The sequence below is a fragment of the Crinia signifera genome, chromosome 1, assembly GCF_055691185.1.
Source record: "Crinia signifera chromosome 1, ASM5569118v1, whole genome shotgun sequence".
Taxonomy (NCBI): Eukaryota; Metazoa; Chordata; class Amphibia; order Anura; family Myobatrachidae; genus Crinia; species Crinia signifera.
The window spans coordinates 364734883-364748233 of NC_139217.1; the positions used below are offsets into that span (position 1 = coordinate 364734883).

A 13351-nucleotide genomic window follows, 5' to 3' on the forward strand; every position below is an offset into this window, starting at 1 on the left:
ACGGACAGTTCTCGTCCGTTTTTCCCACCGACATCTTGCGTATATCTGAGCGTACGCCACAGTGCAAGTAGAAATTGAGTCGTAAAACATCCTTGTTGCTCTTAGATGTGGTTTATGTGTCTTTTTCCTAATAAAAAACTGGTATGTTTGTGTTACAGTAAAAAAGTTCACACATGTCGACTCCTGTGAATTGTGTCCTGCTTTTTAAAGTATACAGAAACACTTTCTGAATGGGTGTAGATGGTTATAAAATAAATACCATGACATATATAAGCAGGTCTTAGAATGAATTTTACCTAAAATTAAACAAACCTTTACATACAAGCCTACAAGTGTAGAAAGATATGCTTCCAATGTGTTTGAGGGCTGTGTGAGGCTTGCAGGTAGTGAAATCATGGTTTTCACTTAATAGTCTGCAGCATTGCTTATGACATTCAGGTGTATGTGTTTAAGTAATTAGCAGACCCAGGCATCCGCTCTCATGCGGTATCTCTAGGGGTGGTCTGGAGCTATCTTTGGTGTCCGCCTGTTTTTGGCCCAAAATGCACGGTGCGTTCTCCGATTGAGCGGTTGTAGCACCGTACATTTTTGGTGCACGCCCCCGTGTACGCCCATGTTTACGCCCAGTTTTCCTCATTATTCCGGCCGCTCCCCTAAAAACACCCCCATGCCGCCCACAATGACCGTACTCTTGCGGACAGGTTTTTTCACACGGAGAGACCCGTCCGTGAGCGGTGTGAGGTCGCATGCGCAGATGAAAAAAAAACCTGATTCGCCCGATTACGGTCCCACCGTAGCGAGCAGAATAAGGCCCATGATCACAGAGACCAACAATCTCCAGCAGGAAACAAGTTACCTCAAACACATACTGCGCATAAACACACATACACACACATACTCCCACACTGGGAAACACTGATGAGAATGTTATACAGCCCTCAGAAAATGAAATAATGATAAGCTAGTAATTGAAGTGTCTGAAAAACAAATTATAGATTCCCTAAGCTGTAAAGTTAGTGTCCCTGCATTGAAGAATAATATGAATAGGTTAGCTCATTTTTTCTAGAACATTTTAAAACTGTGTGGAAACCTGGATAATATATCAGCCAAAGATTTCAGATAATGGCTTTCTCTTGAAAAACTGTGACAAACATCACTAAATAAAACAGTAGAGTGTTGAACTCTATTAGAAGAAAGTGCTTAATCACCTAACTGTCCCAACAGGAGAGCTCATCTACTAATACATATTGAACCCCAGCCTAGGTAAACTGTCAGGGAATGACAACCTGCCAATCATCATTCTTTCCAGGATTCCAGCAAGGGGCAATAATTGATGCTATACCGCTGGTTTTATTTCACAACTACTGTTCTACAGTATAATTGTAGGTTACTATTTGTTGCTTTCTTTCTTTTTTTTTTCTTTTTTTATTTACTTTTATAGGTCAATAATTGTGGTTTACTTGGGAAAAACATTATATATAGTGCAGCAAGTTTGTGGCTTCAGGAGTTATTCAGAAACTATAACTCAGCCTCTAACTGAACACTTAAATGTCACTTACTGTACACTCTATTAAGATAGTTTGCAGAGCCATCCATTTACATATTCAGTGAACTTGGAATGACCCAGAACATCTACCACATATTTATACTGCAAAACAATATCTCTTACTAACCAGACAAATCATAACAATTAAAAACAGAAGCATCATTGAAGCAGCAGGTTGTTAACACAGATAGTGGTGCTTTTATACAGGCTCATTCCGTAATTTCAAATAACAAGGAATATATTTAGAAAAATATTTCAGGAAAGTTCAAATGGGCATACCCCCAACATTTGGAGTTTGGCAGTGTTGACCACTCATGGTCAACACTGAGTAGGTTGACACCTTGAAATTATTGACTTACTCAAGGTTGACACTGACAAAAGGCCGACACAAGCTTATAGACAAAATAGACATGGTCGACATGAGTTTTTCATGTGTATGTTGACACATGTAAACATGGACGCCGTATAAGTGTACCGCTGCGCTCGCCATGCTGCAGACACGGTGCCTCGATCTGCTCGACACACTATTATATTCCCATTCTATGCCCACTTGGATAGTAAAGTATGAAAAATCACCTTTTTAAAAAGAAAAAAAAAAGAAAAATTCACATTGACCATGTCTATGTCGACCATAAGCTTGTGTCGACCTTATGTCAATTTTGACCTTGGGTATGTCAACCATTTCAAGGTATCGACCTACTCACTGTAGACCATAAGTGATCAACCTAGTGACTGTCGACCTAGACATTGTCTACTCAGTGACTGCACACCTCTGTCAGAGCATCTAGGCCCAGAACGGTAGTCCCTACAGTACTCTCTGATAGTGACAAACTTACAGCTGGGAGTGAAAAGTAAAAGAGCTTGTACCAGATAAGACCTCTGACCCTTTACGCGTTTCTCCGCCTTTGAGAACTCGGTGACAATATTTAATTTCAAACAAATAAATGTACATATATTTTTTTTATTATTGTGTTTCATGATCATTTATGATTATTATTATGTATAATTTTTTATAAATAAAATTGAATTAAAATGGTCTTTATTTTTGCGAAGTCTCATCTACATTTCTTCGGTGTGAAAGGGGTATAAGTAAGGAATAATACATGGTTTCCCCAAGCATGCTGAATTATACCAGTAACCAGATTTAAATACTGCATATAATGCCCCTTTCAGACCGCACTTTAAAAACGGTATATTGCCGTTTTTTTACCGTTTTAAAACGGTAATGTGTGCGGTCTGAAAGGTGCAGGACCACTTAACCGGTTAGAAAAAAACGTTTTTTCTAACCGGTTAAAATGCAGGGTCCTACCCGTTTCAAAACCGGTATTTTAGGCTCAAAATCGGTTCTGAAACGGTATTTAGGACCCAGCCAATGAGCTGGGTCCTAAATTCAGCACAGTGATTACTTAATGAGCGCTCATTAAGTATTCACAGCACTGTTGATACATTGTCACCGCGCGTGTCGACGCCCCCGCGCGTGTCGACGCGCCCCCCCCCCCGCGTGTCGGCGCCCCCCCCCCCCCCCCCCGTGTCGACTTACCCCGTGCCGGTATCTCCGTTGTGGTTCCCGGCACTGCAGCTCAGTATGCTCGGAAAGCACTTATGAAAAAAGTGTCTTTCAGAAAATGGCTGCCCCCATACGAAAGACAGTTTTTTTAAACAGGGTTTCCTATGGGGCAGCCATTTTCTGGAAGACACTTTTTTCATAAGTGCTTTCCGAGCATACTGAGCTGCAGTGCCGGGATCCACAACGGAGGTACCGGCACGGGGTAAGTCGACACGGGGGGGGGGGGCGCGTCGACATGCGCGGGGGGGTGGGGGGGGCGTCGACATGCGCGGGGGGCGTCGACATGCTCTCGGTCGACACGCGCGAGGGGGGGGGGAGCTGCCCGGAGGGGAGGGCTGAAGGCTGCACTGGCTTTGACCCTGTATTTGGAAAGTTTCCAAAAACGGGTCTGCCAGTGTCAAAAAATCGGCACTTAAACGGTAATATACCGTTTAAGTGCTGCGGTGTGAAAGGGGTTTTATCTGGCAGACCCGTTTTTGGAAACGTTTCCAAATACAGGGTCAAAGCCAGTTATGCGGTCTGAAAGCAGCATAATAGAATTCAAAGATCTTGGTTACTTATACAGGTTGAGTATCCCTTATCCAAATATCCGTTATCCGTATTATTCCAATAACCATAGTCTCCAGAATATACTTTTTTGTTGTTGTTGTTAAGGGATACTGGGGACATCTGTCACTGGCACTACTGGGGACATCTATAACTGGCACTACTGGGGAAATTATATGTACTATAACTGGCACTAAATATGTGCAAGGACATGATTGCTTAGCATTCAAATTCAGTGCCTGAAACTTTGTTTCATTTTTTAAAACCTTGTTTCATGCACAGATAAAATATATTTGTGTTTATTTCATGTGTTTGATGTGTTTATACAACATAAATGCAAGATACCTCAAGATACATCATTGAAATATAAAAATATTCCCAAATACAGAATAATCCATTATCCAAAATTCTTCTAGTCCCGAATATTTTGGATAAGGGATACTCAACCTGTATCTGTATTCCCTATCATCACGTGGACACACAATATAGTTGTTTTTGCTAGAAGCCAGTTAACCTAGCACACAGTGGAAAGTCAAGCAAACATGGGACTACATACAAACTCCACACATATAGGGGGAAATTTACTAAAGGAAATTTGTAAAAAATAAGTGTATTTGTATCCAGAAATACACTTATTTTTGACATTTACTATCCCGAAAATACGACAATTCGTATTCGTATAGATAGCACATCAATACGAATACGAATTGCCGTATTTTCGGGATAGTAAATGTCAAAAATGAGTGTATTTCTGGATACAAATACACCTATTGGTACTCTTTACCTAGCACGGCGCCCACGATTTTGATCGTGGGCATCGCAGGTAAAAAAATCGCGGGCATCATGGGCATTGAATGCACTAAAAATCGGGTGCGACGCGACCGACGCGATGCCCGCGATTTCCCATAGGGAACAATGTTAAATTTCTCAATTGACCCGATTTTACTGTTCAATGCCTCAATTGACCCGATTTTTCCATAGGAAACAATGTTAAATGGCCCACAGAGGCCAAATAGCCACCCTGAAGTGTGAAATGGCCCCCACAATTGTTAACGCCACCCAACGATCAACGTCAACCCGAAGCGTGACGAGCGCAGCGAGCCCGCGAGGGGCGGCGGTACGCGTCCTACAACCTTTTCATACCCCCACTATCCACGTCGGCGTGGAGTTGAGAATAGAATAGTGTGGCGAGCGCAGCGAGCCACCGAGCCCGAAGCGTGCGCAGCGAGCCCCGCGAGGGGACGCGGATACCTTCACAGGTAAACGCGTCCCTTCGCGGGCTTCACAGGTATCCGCGTCCCCTCGCCACGCTTCGGGCTCGGTGGCTCGCTGCGCTCGCCACACTATTCTATTCTCAACTCCACGCCGACGTGGATAGTGGGGGTATGAAAAGGTCGTAGGACGCGTACCGCCGCCCCACGCGGGCTCGCTGCGCTCGTCACGCTTCGGGTTCACATTGATCGTGGGGTGGCGTGGGGTGGGGGTATGAAAAGGTCGTAGGACGCGTACCACCGCCCCACGCGGGCTCGCTGCGCTCGTCACGCTTCGGGTTCACGTTGATCGTGGGGTGGCGTTAACAATTGTGGGGGCCATTTCACACTTTAGGGTGCCTATTTGGCCTCTGTGGGCCATTTAACATTGTTTCCTATGGAAAAATCGGGTCAATTGAGGCATTGAACAGGAAAATCTGGTCAATTGAGACATTTAACATTGTTCCCTATGGGAAATCGCGGGCATCGCGTCGGTCGCGTCGCACCCGATTTTTTAGTGCATTCAATGCCCGCGATGGGTGCCGTGCTAGGTAAAGAGTACCCACCTATTTTTTTACAAATTTCCTTTAGTAAATTTCCCCCATAGTGCCTGTTAATAATATTATTAATAATAATATTAAATGTTTTGCAATGTAAGAAGTCTGTTCTAAATACACTTTAGAGCAAAGCAAAACTGTCTGCCATGTAGCTGAAATCGCAGAAGGATAGTTTTGTTGAAATCACAGGTTAATACCGTTTTAGTTCACTTTCTCTTTATCTGCTAATGATTGTATTGGCACAAGTGGTGCATAATGTAAGCTGTCTGTCACAAAAGGTTTCAGATTTAATAAAGCTAAGTCAATGAACAGTTCATAAGAGCACTACTGACATGAGCATCTTAGCTTCACCCAGTGGAATTTCACGTTTCTAGGTTCTAAATGATTTAAACATGCTACTCCTTAGTCCTACATCATAAGTGCTTCTCTGTCACTTGGAAAGAATTGTGCTCTCATAACAACAGATGAAGTAAGACAGCAGAACAAAATCATAGAGCCCACTCATACAGTATATCACAGTTAATATAAGAAAGGAAGAACTAGGTTGTAAAAGGAAAGGACTTAAGGATACCTGACAACCATTTTGTTGTTCCATGTTATGTCACCCTCTTACATCACTAAGATAAAGCCGAGTGACTGAAGTGCTGAACCACTGAGACACATTCTAGTGACATCACTGATCGTAGTTTATTTCACTTTCTGGAATATTGCCACAGCCCAAGTTATTGTGACAAGTACTTTATTACAGTCTGAACAAACCGCATTCATTCAAAATAAATAATAGAGTAAACAACAGAATGAGGTTATTAATTTTCAGTGATGTAGTATATTTACTGCACTTGTTTATATAAATAACAAAACACAGGTATATGGGGAACACTATTGAGACTCTTTGTGCTGTCATTGCAAACATTGCATCAGCAGATGAGCACCTAAAGGGTTAATAGAAGGATGCAGCAGGCCAGCTATAGCCTACTGACAGGACAGCAAGGGGAGTTCTTCCTGCTGCTCAGTCTCACTCTCATGTAGCTCACATGGGCCCTCATTCAGATTGGTTCGCTCCCCTGTGCAAACTTTTATGCGCATGTGCAAGCGTGTGTGGCAAACTGATAATCCTCAGGCCTGTTTGCACGTAGCAGTGCGGGCGGAGGGCGTGGGGTGGCGGGCATGGGTAGCGCCAATGGGACGCTGGGCATTTCCATGGAAATTCACCAGTGACAGGGGGTGGGCAGCTGACCTCACCGGATGTCAGCGCTGCCAGCCTGATGTCAGCTGCCAGTCCTCTTCCAGTACAAGGCACTTTCGAGCACTTGAAAAATCATTCAATGGTTGGTGACATGATTTCTGCACCACACGTAAGGGTGTGAAATGATGCTTATGCAAAACATCCATTCGCATGCATATGGGGAGTTTCACGGTGCGTGTGGAGGGCGGACCTTTAATAAATCTGCCCCTTAATCCTTTATTATTGATCTTTTGAACCAGTGTCTTTCCAGATGGGCTGGTCTTCTGCAGCAGCAATGTGTGTAAGTATGCAGTGGTGCAACTATTGAGCTTGCAGCTGCTTTGGGGCCATGGCTGCCTTCACCAGGCAAGCTACCGGGATTTGCCCTCTACTGTGAGGAACGCATGTTGGAAGTTGTACTCTCCTGGGATGTACTCTCCTGGGTCCAGGGTTGTGGCAGGCATGATGCAGCCTGAACTTTGAGACAGTGATGCCTGACAATCCCTGTGCCCTTTTGACCAGCTAGAGCACTTTCTGGATTTACTTTCTGCAGGCCGGATTCTGTAATCTCCTGGCAGCTGCTCTTTGCGTGGTGTGTCCGGGGCAGTGGCAGGGATGCTGTGGCCGGCTCTGGCTGCTCTGCTGTTGTTTTGTGGACCTACAGCAAGTACACAATGCTCCCCCACGAGGGAGAATAGCCCCTGTTGGTCAGGATCCCAACTGTCAGGCAGTTAAACAGTCGGAATTTCGACATTGGTGTACTGACCGCTAGGATCCTGACTGTAAACAACGCACCCTGCACCCATATAGATAAATCAGTGTGGGACTTGGAATTGTGCCCTTTATGTGTTGATATAAAGGCATTTCATAGTAACTTTAAATAAGTGCATAATCAATATACGAGGGCTCAGCACTGCTGCCATTATTATTCACCACATGCATCAGTGGTGAATAATATATAAGACCGCTATTAACTAAATAACCTGAAACTCCGTCCTGGTGACCTTAGGAGCATATCATGCGGGATTCTGTTTAAAACATGTCCAAAATCAAAGCCCCGAAGGGTACCTGGAACTGTATTATTCCTCTATGGATAGAGGCATTAGCACTTTATATAGCAAGTGGATATGGAACAATTCTATTACTGCTGCATATAAGAGATGATAAATGATTTTTAGTAAGGTGGGTATGCATCTTCGTTTATAATATATATTGTATATTGCTATACATACATTTAAACTGTAATAGTGATGATTTTTGCATATTGTCTGATCTTTAAACAAATGTATTTAGTTCTCACAGAACCTGCAGTGATTTAATATAATAATTGAATTGAAAGGCATTATCCTTCATATGAGAAAATAATTAATTCAGAGCGCTTACGGTTTCAATTCGTATAATTTACATGCATGACTGCTGGCTGTTGCAGGATCCAAATACAAGTGAAATACAAACACTTTTGGTGTGAGTTGCTCCTATTAATAAACCCAAATAAAACTATCCTTTATTCTAGCACAGCCTATGACATGACAGCAGCTGACTGGTTGGAATGAGCAACTTCTCCACTTTATCTCCAAGATTTGATAAATCTCTCCCTTAAGCCCCGACGTGCTAAGCACAGACCGCTCGCATACACTGTCGATCTCTGTGGGTGATAGCAATGTGTGGGACCGCGCAGCACCGTCGCATGTGGCCTCACGCATGGAGCGATTATTTCTAAGAGATCTAGTCAAAACTCTTACAAATGGGGTTCAAATTGCCCCATGTGAATGCCCATTTAATCTTACACTTTCCTCCACTGTTTGTACATTTTTTTATATTTCTGCATTGAAAAGTTCTACCGTTATACAAGAAAAAGGAAAACTGGGAGGACAGCCTGAAATAATGGACTAGAGGAAAGGTCCTCAAGTCACCCCAACAGTCCAGGTTTGTGCTACATACATGGCTCAGCAAAGATGGTAATATCACATTGACTGGAGGTTACAGTCATTTCCGGTCTTAGAACCTGGACCTGTGGAGTGCCTTGAGGACCACGTTTGGGAACCTTCGGACTAGAGTGTTACAAGTTGACTTTGGCCCAGCAGTAACAGGATTTACACAGTATGCGGAACAAGATCATAGAGTCAGAGGGTCAGAGGTAGGGAGACATCCATTCAGAGGTATGTGGGCCACTCAATCATTAGTATCTAACATTTCAGAAAGTTCTTTGCAACTCTGTAAGATTACATTTGAAGTATAAACAATAAAGGTTTGAATGATTTTACACATACCTGGTGTCGCTAGGTTTTATCTGCCTGTAGAGGCGATGCATAGTATGGTACAGCAATCCAACAATGGTTGTTCGATCTTGAACCAAAATTTAAATGGAAAAAAAAAAAAGATTAGATAAGTCTCACCTACCAATGAAATCATCTGCTCATTAAAAAAGATTGCTCTTTAAACACTTCACACTTCCGCCATAATTGATAACATTGAACTGTGAAAATGTAGACATTTTCCAGGTCAGAAAACATTCTTAGCAGTGTAGCTGTACTACACTCTGCCTGGAATGCCAGCATTCTGAACTAAGTGCCACTAACTCAGGCTGAGGGACAGTATGTTACAGACAACAAAGCCAACCAAACAAGACAGATGCTCTTGTTAAATCTATAAAATAGAAACGGTACAAAAGAGAGAATGATTTAAAACATGACATGACAATGCTTTACAAAGAGCATAAGAAGAATGAAAAGGGTGGAAAGATGGAATTACATTAGATAAGAAATGAGCGAAATACAAAATGGTGCAATGGTAACTAGTTTTCACTGTGACCAGAACAAGTAAATAGGAAAAGAGGACAATTTGCAGAAAATTCTTTACCAGAGGCATCACTCCTATGACACCGTGTACAGCCCTGAGAAGTCTGTTATGGAGAAGGAGTGTGGCCTTGACCCCCGTTTACGTCACTCCCGGGCTGTGGTGCACCCTGCCTGCTCTCTGCCTTGCCCACCTCTACTTGTGTCATCCACCAGGGTACACAGTCCTCCACCACTTCCTCCTCCCCTAGCTTCACCATAGGGTTGCTTGGAGGATCGAGACCTACAAACCACCTGGAAAAGGCACCACATTGAGGTGCTGTTTCCCAAGACGATGCCACACCTCAAATTTAAATGGCTGTAAGGCCAAAAATCAACAGGTTACACAAGCATTCATCACTTTGTTCATGTGCATCCATTGCAAGGGCACATGGTGTGTAATATTGCAGCAAGGCCCTACCTCCATGTCTGTCTGTTGTTACCCAGTTTGTTCTATCGCTGTCTACAACTGTAAAGCGCAACAGAATCTGCTGCGCTATATAAGAAACTGTAAATAAATAAATGGTCTGTGACCAACAAAAATTCTCTTCCCAATAAATAATATTTTAGGGACTCCACTGCCCACTTAATTGCCAAGCACTCCTGCGCTATCATTGTGTACTTGCGCTCTTTGGGCAGTAATTTATAGCTTAGGTAGTGGGCTTTTCCTCTCCATCTACCTCTTGGGAAAGATTATAATTATTATTACAGTACAGGGACACAATACTTGGCATTACTTTGAATAAATAACAAAAAAGAGTACAAGTAAAGAATGCCACAGTTCAATACACATTATAGCTTAAATATAAGTAGTGAGGACTCAATTAACATACTACTAGAGGCTTGAGGTCAATGATGGAGATAAGTATGTGGACAAAGATGGTCACTGAGTGTTTGAGTATGGGAGAGCTGTGAGTGAAATGTGAAGAGGAGAGGGCTTTGATAACAGGAGGGAAGAGGGCCCTACTCTGAGGAGTTTACAATCTAGTAGGAAGGGGAGACAGACAGATTATGGGGGAGATTCTCTAAACTAAAAATGCGGTAAAAACCCCGTTATCGGGGGTTTTACCGCATTTTTGGATGCTCTAAGTATCCCCTGCCGTGTTACCGTGACGGGGGCATCGCCAGAAAAATCTGGTGATGCCCCATAGAAGCTTATGGGCTTCTAACGCAACCCACCGCTGCCCCGCACCAACCCCCACTGCCACGCACTGACCCCTCCTCACCTGTGTTCGGGCAGCACAGAGCTGTGTTGCCCGGACTTGTGACCGCCTCCTCCCTGCACTATGATCCTCTTCCGGGTGCAGGGAGGAGGAGAGCCCGGCGCAGCAGCAGCGCCGGGTAAGGGAGGGAGGGGGGGAGGGGGGAGCCGTCGGGACCTGATGGGACCCGCTGACTCGCAAAGGACAGCGCTTAACGCTAGAGCTTTGATCTGCTCCTAACACTGTCCCTGAGGCATTTGTCTGCAACACAAAATGTTTTTTTAAAGTTAGGAGCTTGCAAGACAGGCTCTGCACACAAAGCTCATCCTGCCAAGCAGTTTCCACTGCTCTAGGGGACTGTATTTAAAGACATTCGGTTAGTGGCAAAATCTTGTATAAACCTTCAGTAGAATCCCACCAGACCAAGAAATGTCCCAAGTTGTGACTGATATTTGGGTTTAGACCAAGTGAGCCCTGCTTCTACCTTACTAGGCTGAGGTTTAGCCTGTCCTCTGCCTGCAATGTACCCGAAATATTTGCTTCCACCATACCAATGTTTTTTTAAAAATGCATAAAACATCTACTGTATTTGACACAACTCAATTACCCCAAATACTGTTTTCCTGCATTAGTTTGGCTTTTTTGGGGAGATATAGGCAGATCTTCCCTTTTTCTCTGGTTTTGATGTCAAGAATATCACACCAATCTCGTTTTCACGCATTTGCATTCGGATATGCCGAATCGTGGGAGCTTTTCTTGTCATTTTTGTTTTAGATAGCCACGATTAGTTCAATCATGGCAAATGACCATGTTTTTGCAGCTTATTGAATTCCCCCCATTGTGGTAAAAAGACTGCTTATGGCTGTCATAAAAAATCCTGATAAATAGGCCCCTTTATGTTTTACCAATTGAATAATGTTAGCATCGCTCATTCCACTGTAATATTTTATGCAATATATCTGTTATTTTATTTTCTTTCATTGTACTGCTTTGATGTATACTTTGGCATTAGTGCTACTAGGTACTACTGTGCATAATAACATAAAGTCAAAATTTTGGTGAAATAAGCTTTTATAAATCTCTATAAATAATATATAGCGTAACTTTGCATATGGGTACATTGCACTCATTTGAGCTTGTGTTCAATTTGTTGGATTTTTTTCCAGCTGTCCTATTGTAATATAACCAATCTTTTCTTTAGCTTTTACTCTGCAGTTGTCGTGTGATTTCTAGATGACAAGCTTTGAGTTCATGCAAAGTGTGAGGAAACTATCATGAATCAGGAGCGGATCACACAAAATGCAAACATAATGGCACCTTATTTTAAATATATCACTGCCACAGTAGCCTGCTAGGCATGGTGATTTAATGGAAAGTGGGAAGAAAAGGTCCAACTTTTCCTTCAGCAAATTCATTGCCTATCTGATGAAGAAAAGGTTAGCTTTAAAAGAGATATATCAAGTTACAAAACGCAAAGAGATAAATTATTTAAATTACTTTTACACTGCTGGGAAGCACCACATCATTGTATAATGTATTACAACGTGAAGCAGAACATTTTTTTAAGACTCTAGACATATCATTTCTATTTTACTGAAAATGCAAGTAATTCCAAAAATAAAATAAAACAATTACTGAGAAAAGTCAAGCTGCACTTATTTCCCATAATAATGAGGTCTACTCTGAGAATTACGGCTAAAATCCAAGAGCAATTATACCACTTGAAAAAAAGATAATTTAAAGCTGCATTACTTTATTTTAATTTGGCTTCAGTAAGGGTGTGTGTGTAGCAGGACCAATTAGAAGCTGCATTGTATCTGGCTGCGGCTTCTCATTGGTCATCCTGCTCACGAAAGGGGTAAATGTATGAAGCTTAGAGAAGTGGTATCCATCCACCATAAAGATCATTATGTGCAAGGTGATACTGCACCAGCCAATCAGCTCCAATATTGAAATTGACAGTTAGGAGTTGATTGGCTAGAGAATTATCACCTTGCACATAATGTTCTTTATGAGGATAAATACCACTTCTCCAAGCTTCATACATTTACCCCACAGTCCCCTACAGCACCTTTAGCACCAGTTTGCAGTCAGGAAAAAAGTACTACCTAGGGACAAATATTCTCACGCACCACTAGCCGTGTATACGGAAATAAAAAAATAAAAAAATTCTTGTTTTTGGTTAATATCAAGAATCCTCAGTTTGTTAATACTTTTAGTAACAATACCATCAATTTAAGTAGTCTCTAGTTTGTGATGTTGTTTTTTTTTACTGTAGAGAAATGCGATGGAAGAATACAAAATGTAACTCATTCTGGTAAACACAATAAATCACCATGTTTTTGTCGTGTTCTTTTGCTGTGATGTTGAATAGGCAGCTCTACAAAGAAGACATATCACCTCTGACATGTCTTTGTTTATTAAGTACAGACTATTTAAAGCCTGTTCTGCAAACATTTTCCCATCCCTTCCCCTGCTTCACCCAGGAGACGTACACATAGATATTGTACTATCAGTAGGTTCTATTTCACTGCCTTGACACCAATTTCTACTTTTAAATCAGAATAATGTATAACGATTTTTGCTTTCAATTTGTTCATGGCACACCTTGGCAGACTGTAACA

At 42.3% G+C, this 13351-nt stretch overlaps 1 protein-coding gene across 4 annotated transcripts in view; it reads right to left on the reverse strand.

The window, feature by feature from the left end:
* The window catches only part of ADGRD1 (adhesion G protein-coupled receptor D1), a 417296-nt gene that overhangs the window by 323635 nt on the left and 80310 nt on the right, over positions 1-13351 (reverse strand). For all 4 annotated transcript variants that reach the window (XM_083150233.1, XM_083150230.1, XM_083150227.1 and 1 more), the window contains one exon: positions 8962-9037. In XM_083150233.1, coding sequence (XP_083006359.1) covers positions 8962-9037 — 76 coding nt within the window. The remainder of the gene's footprint in view (positions 1-8961; positions 9038-13351) is intronic.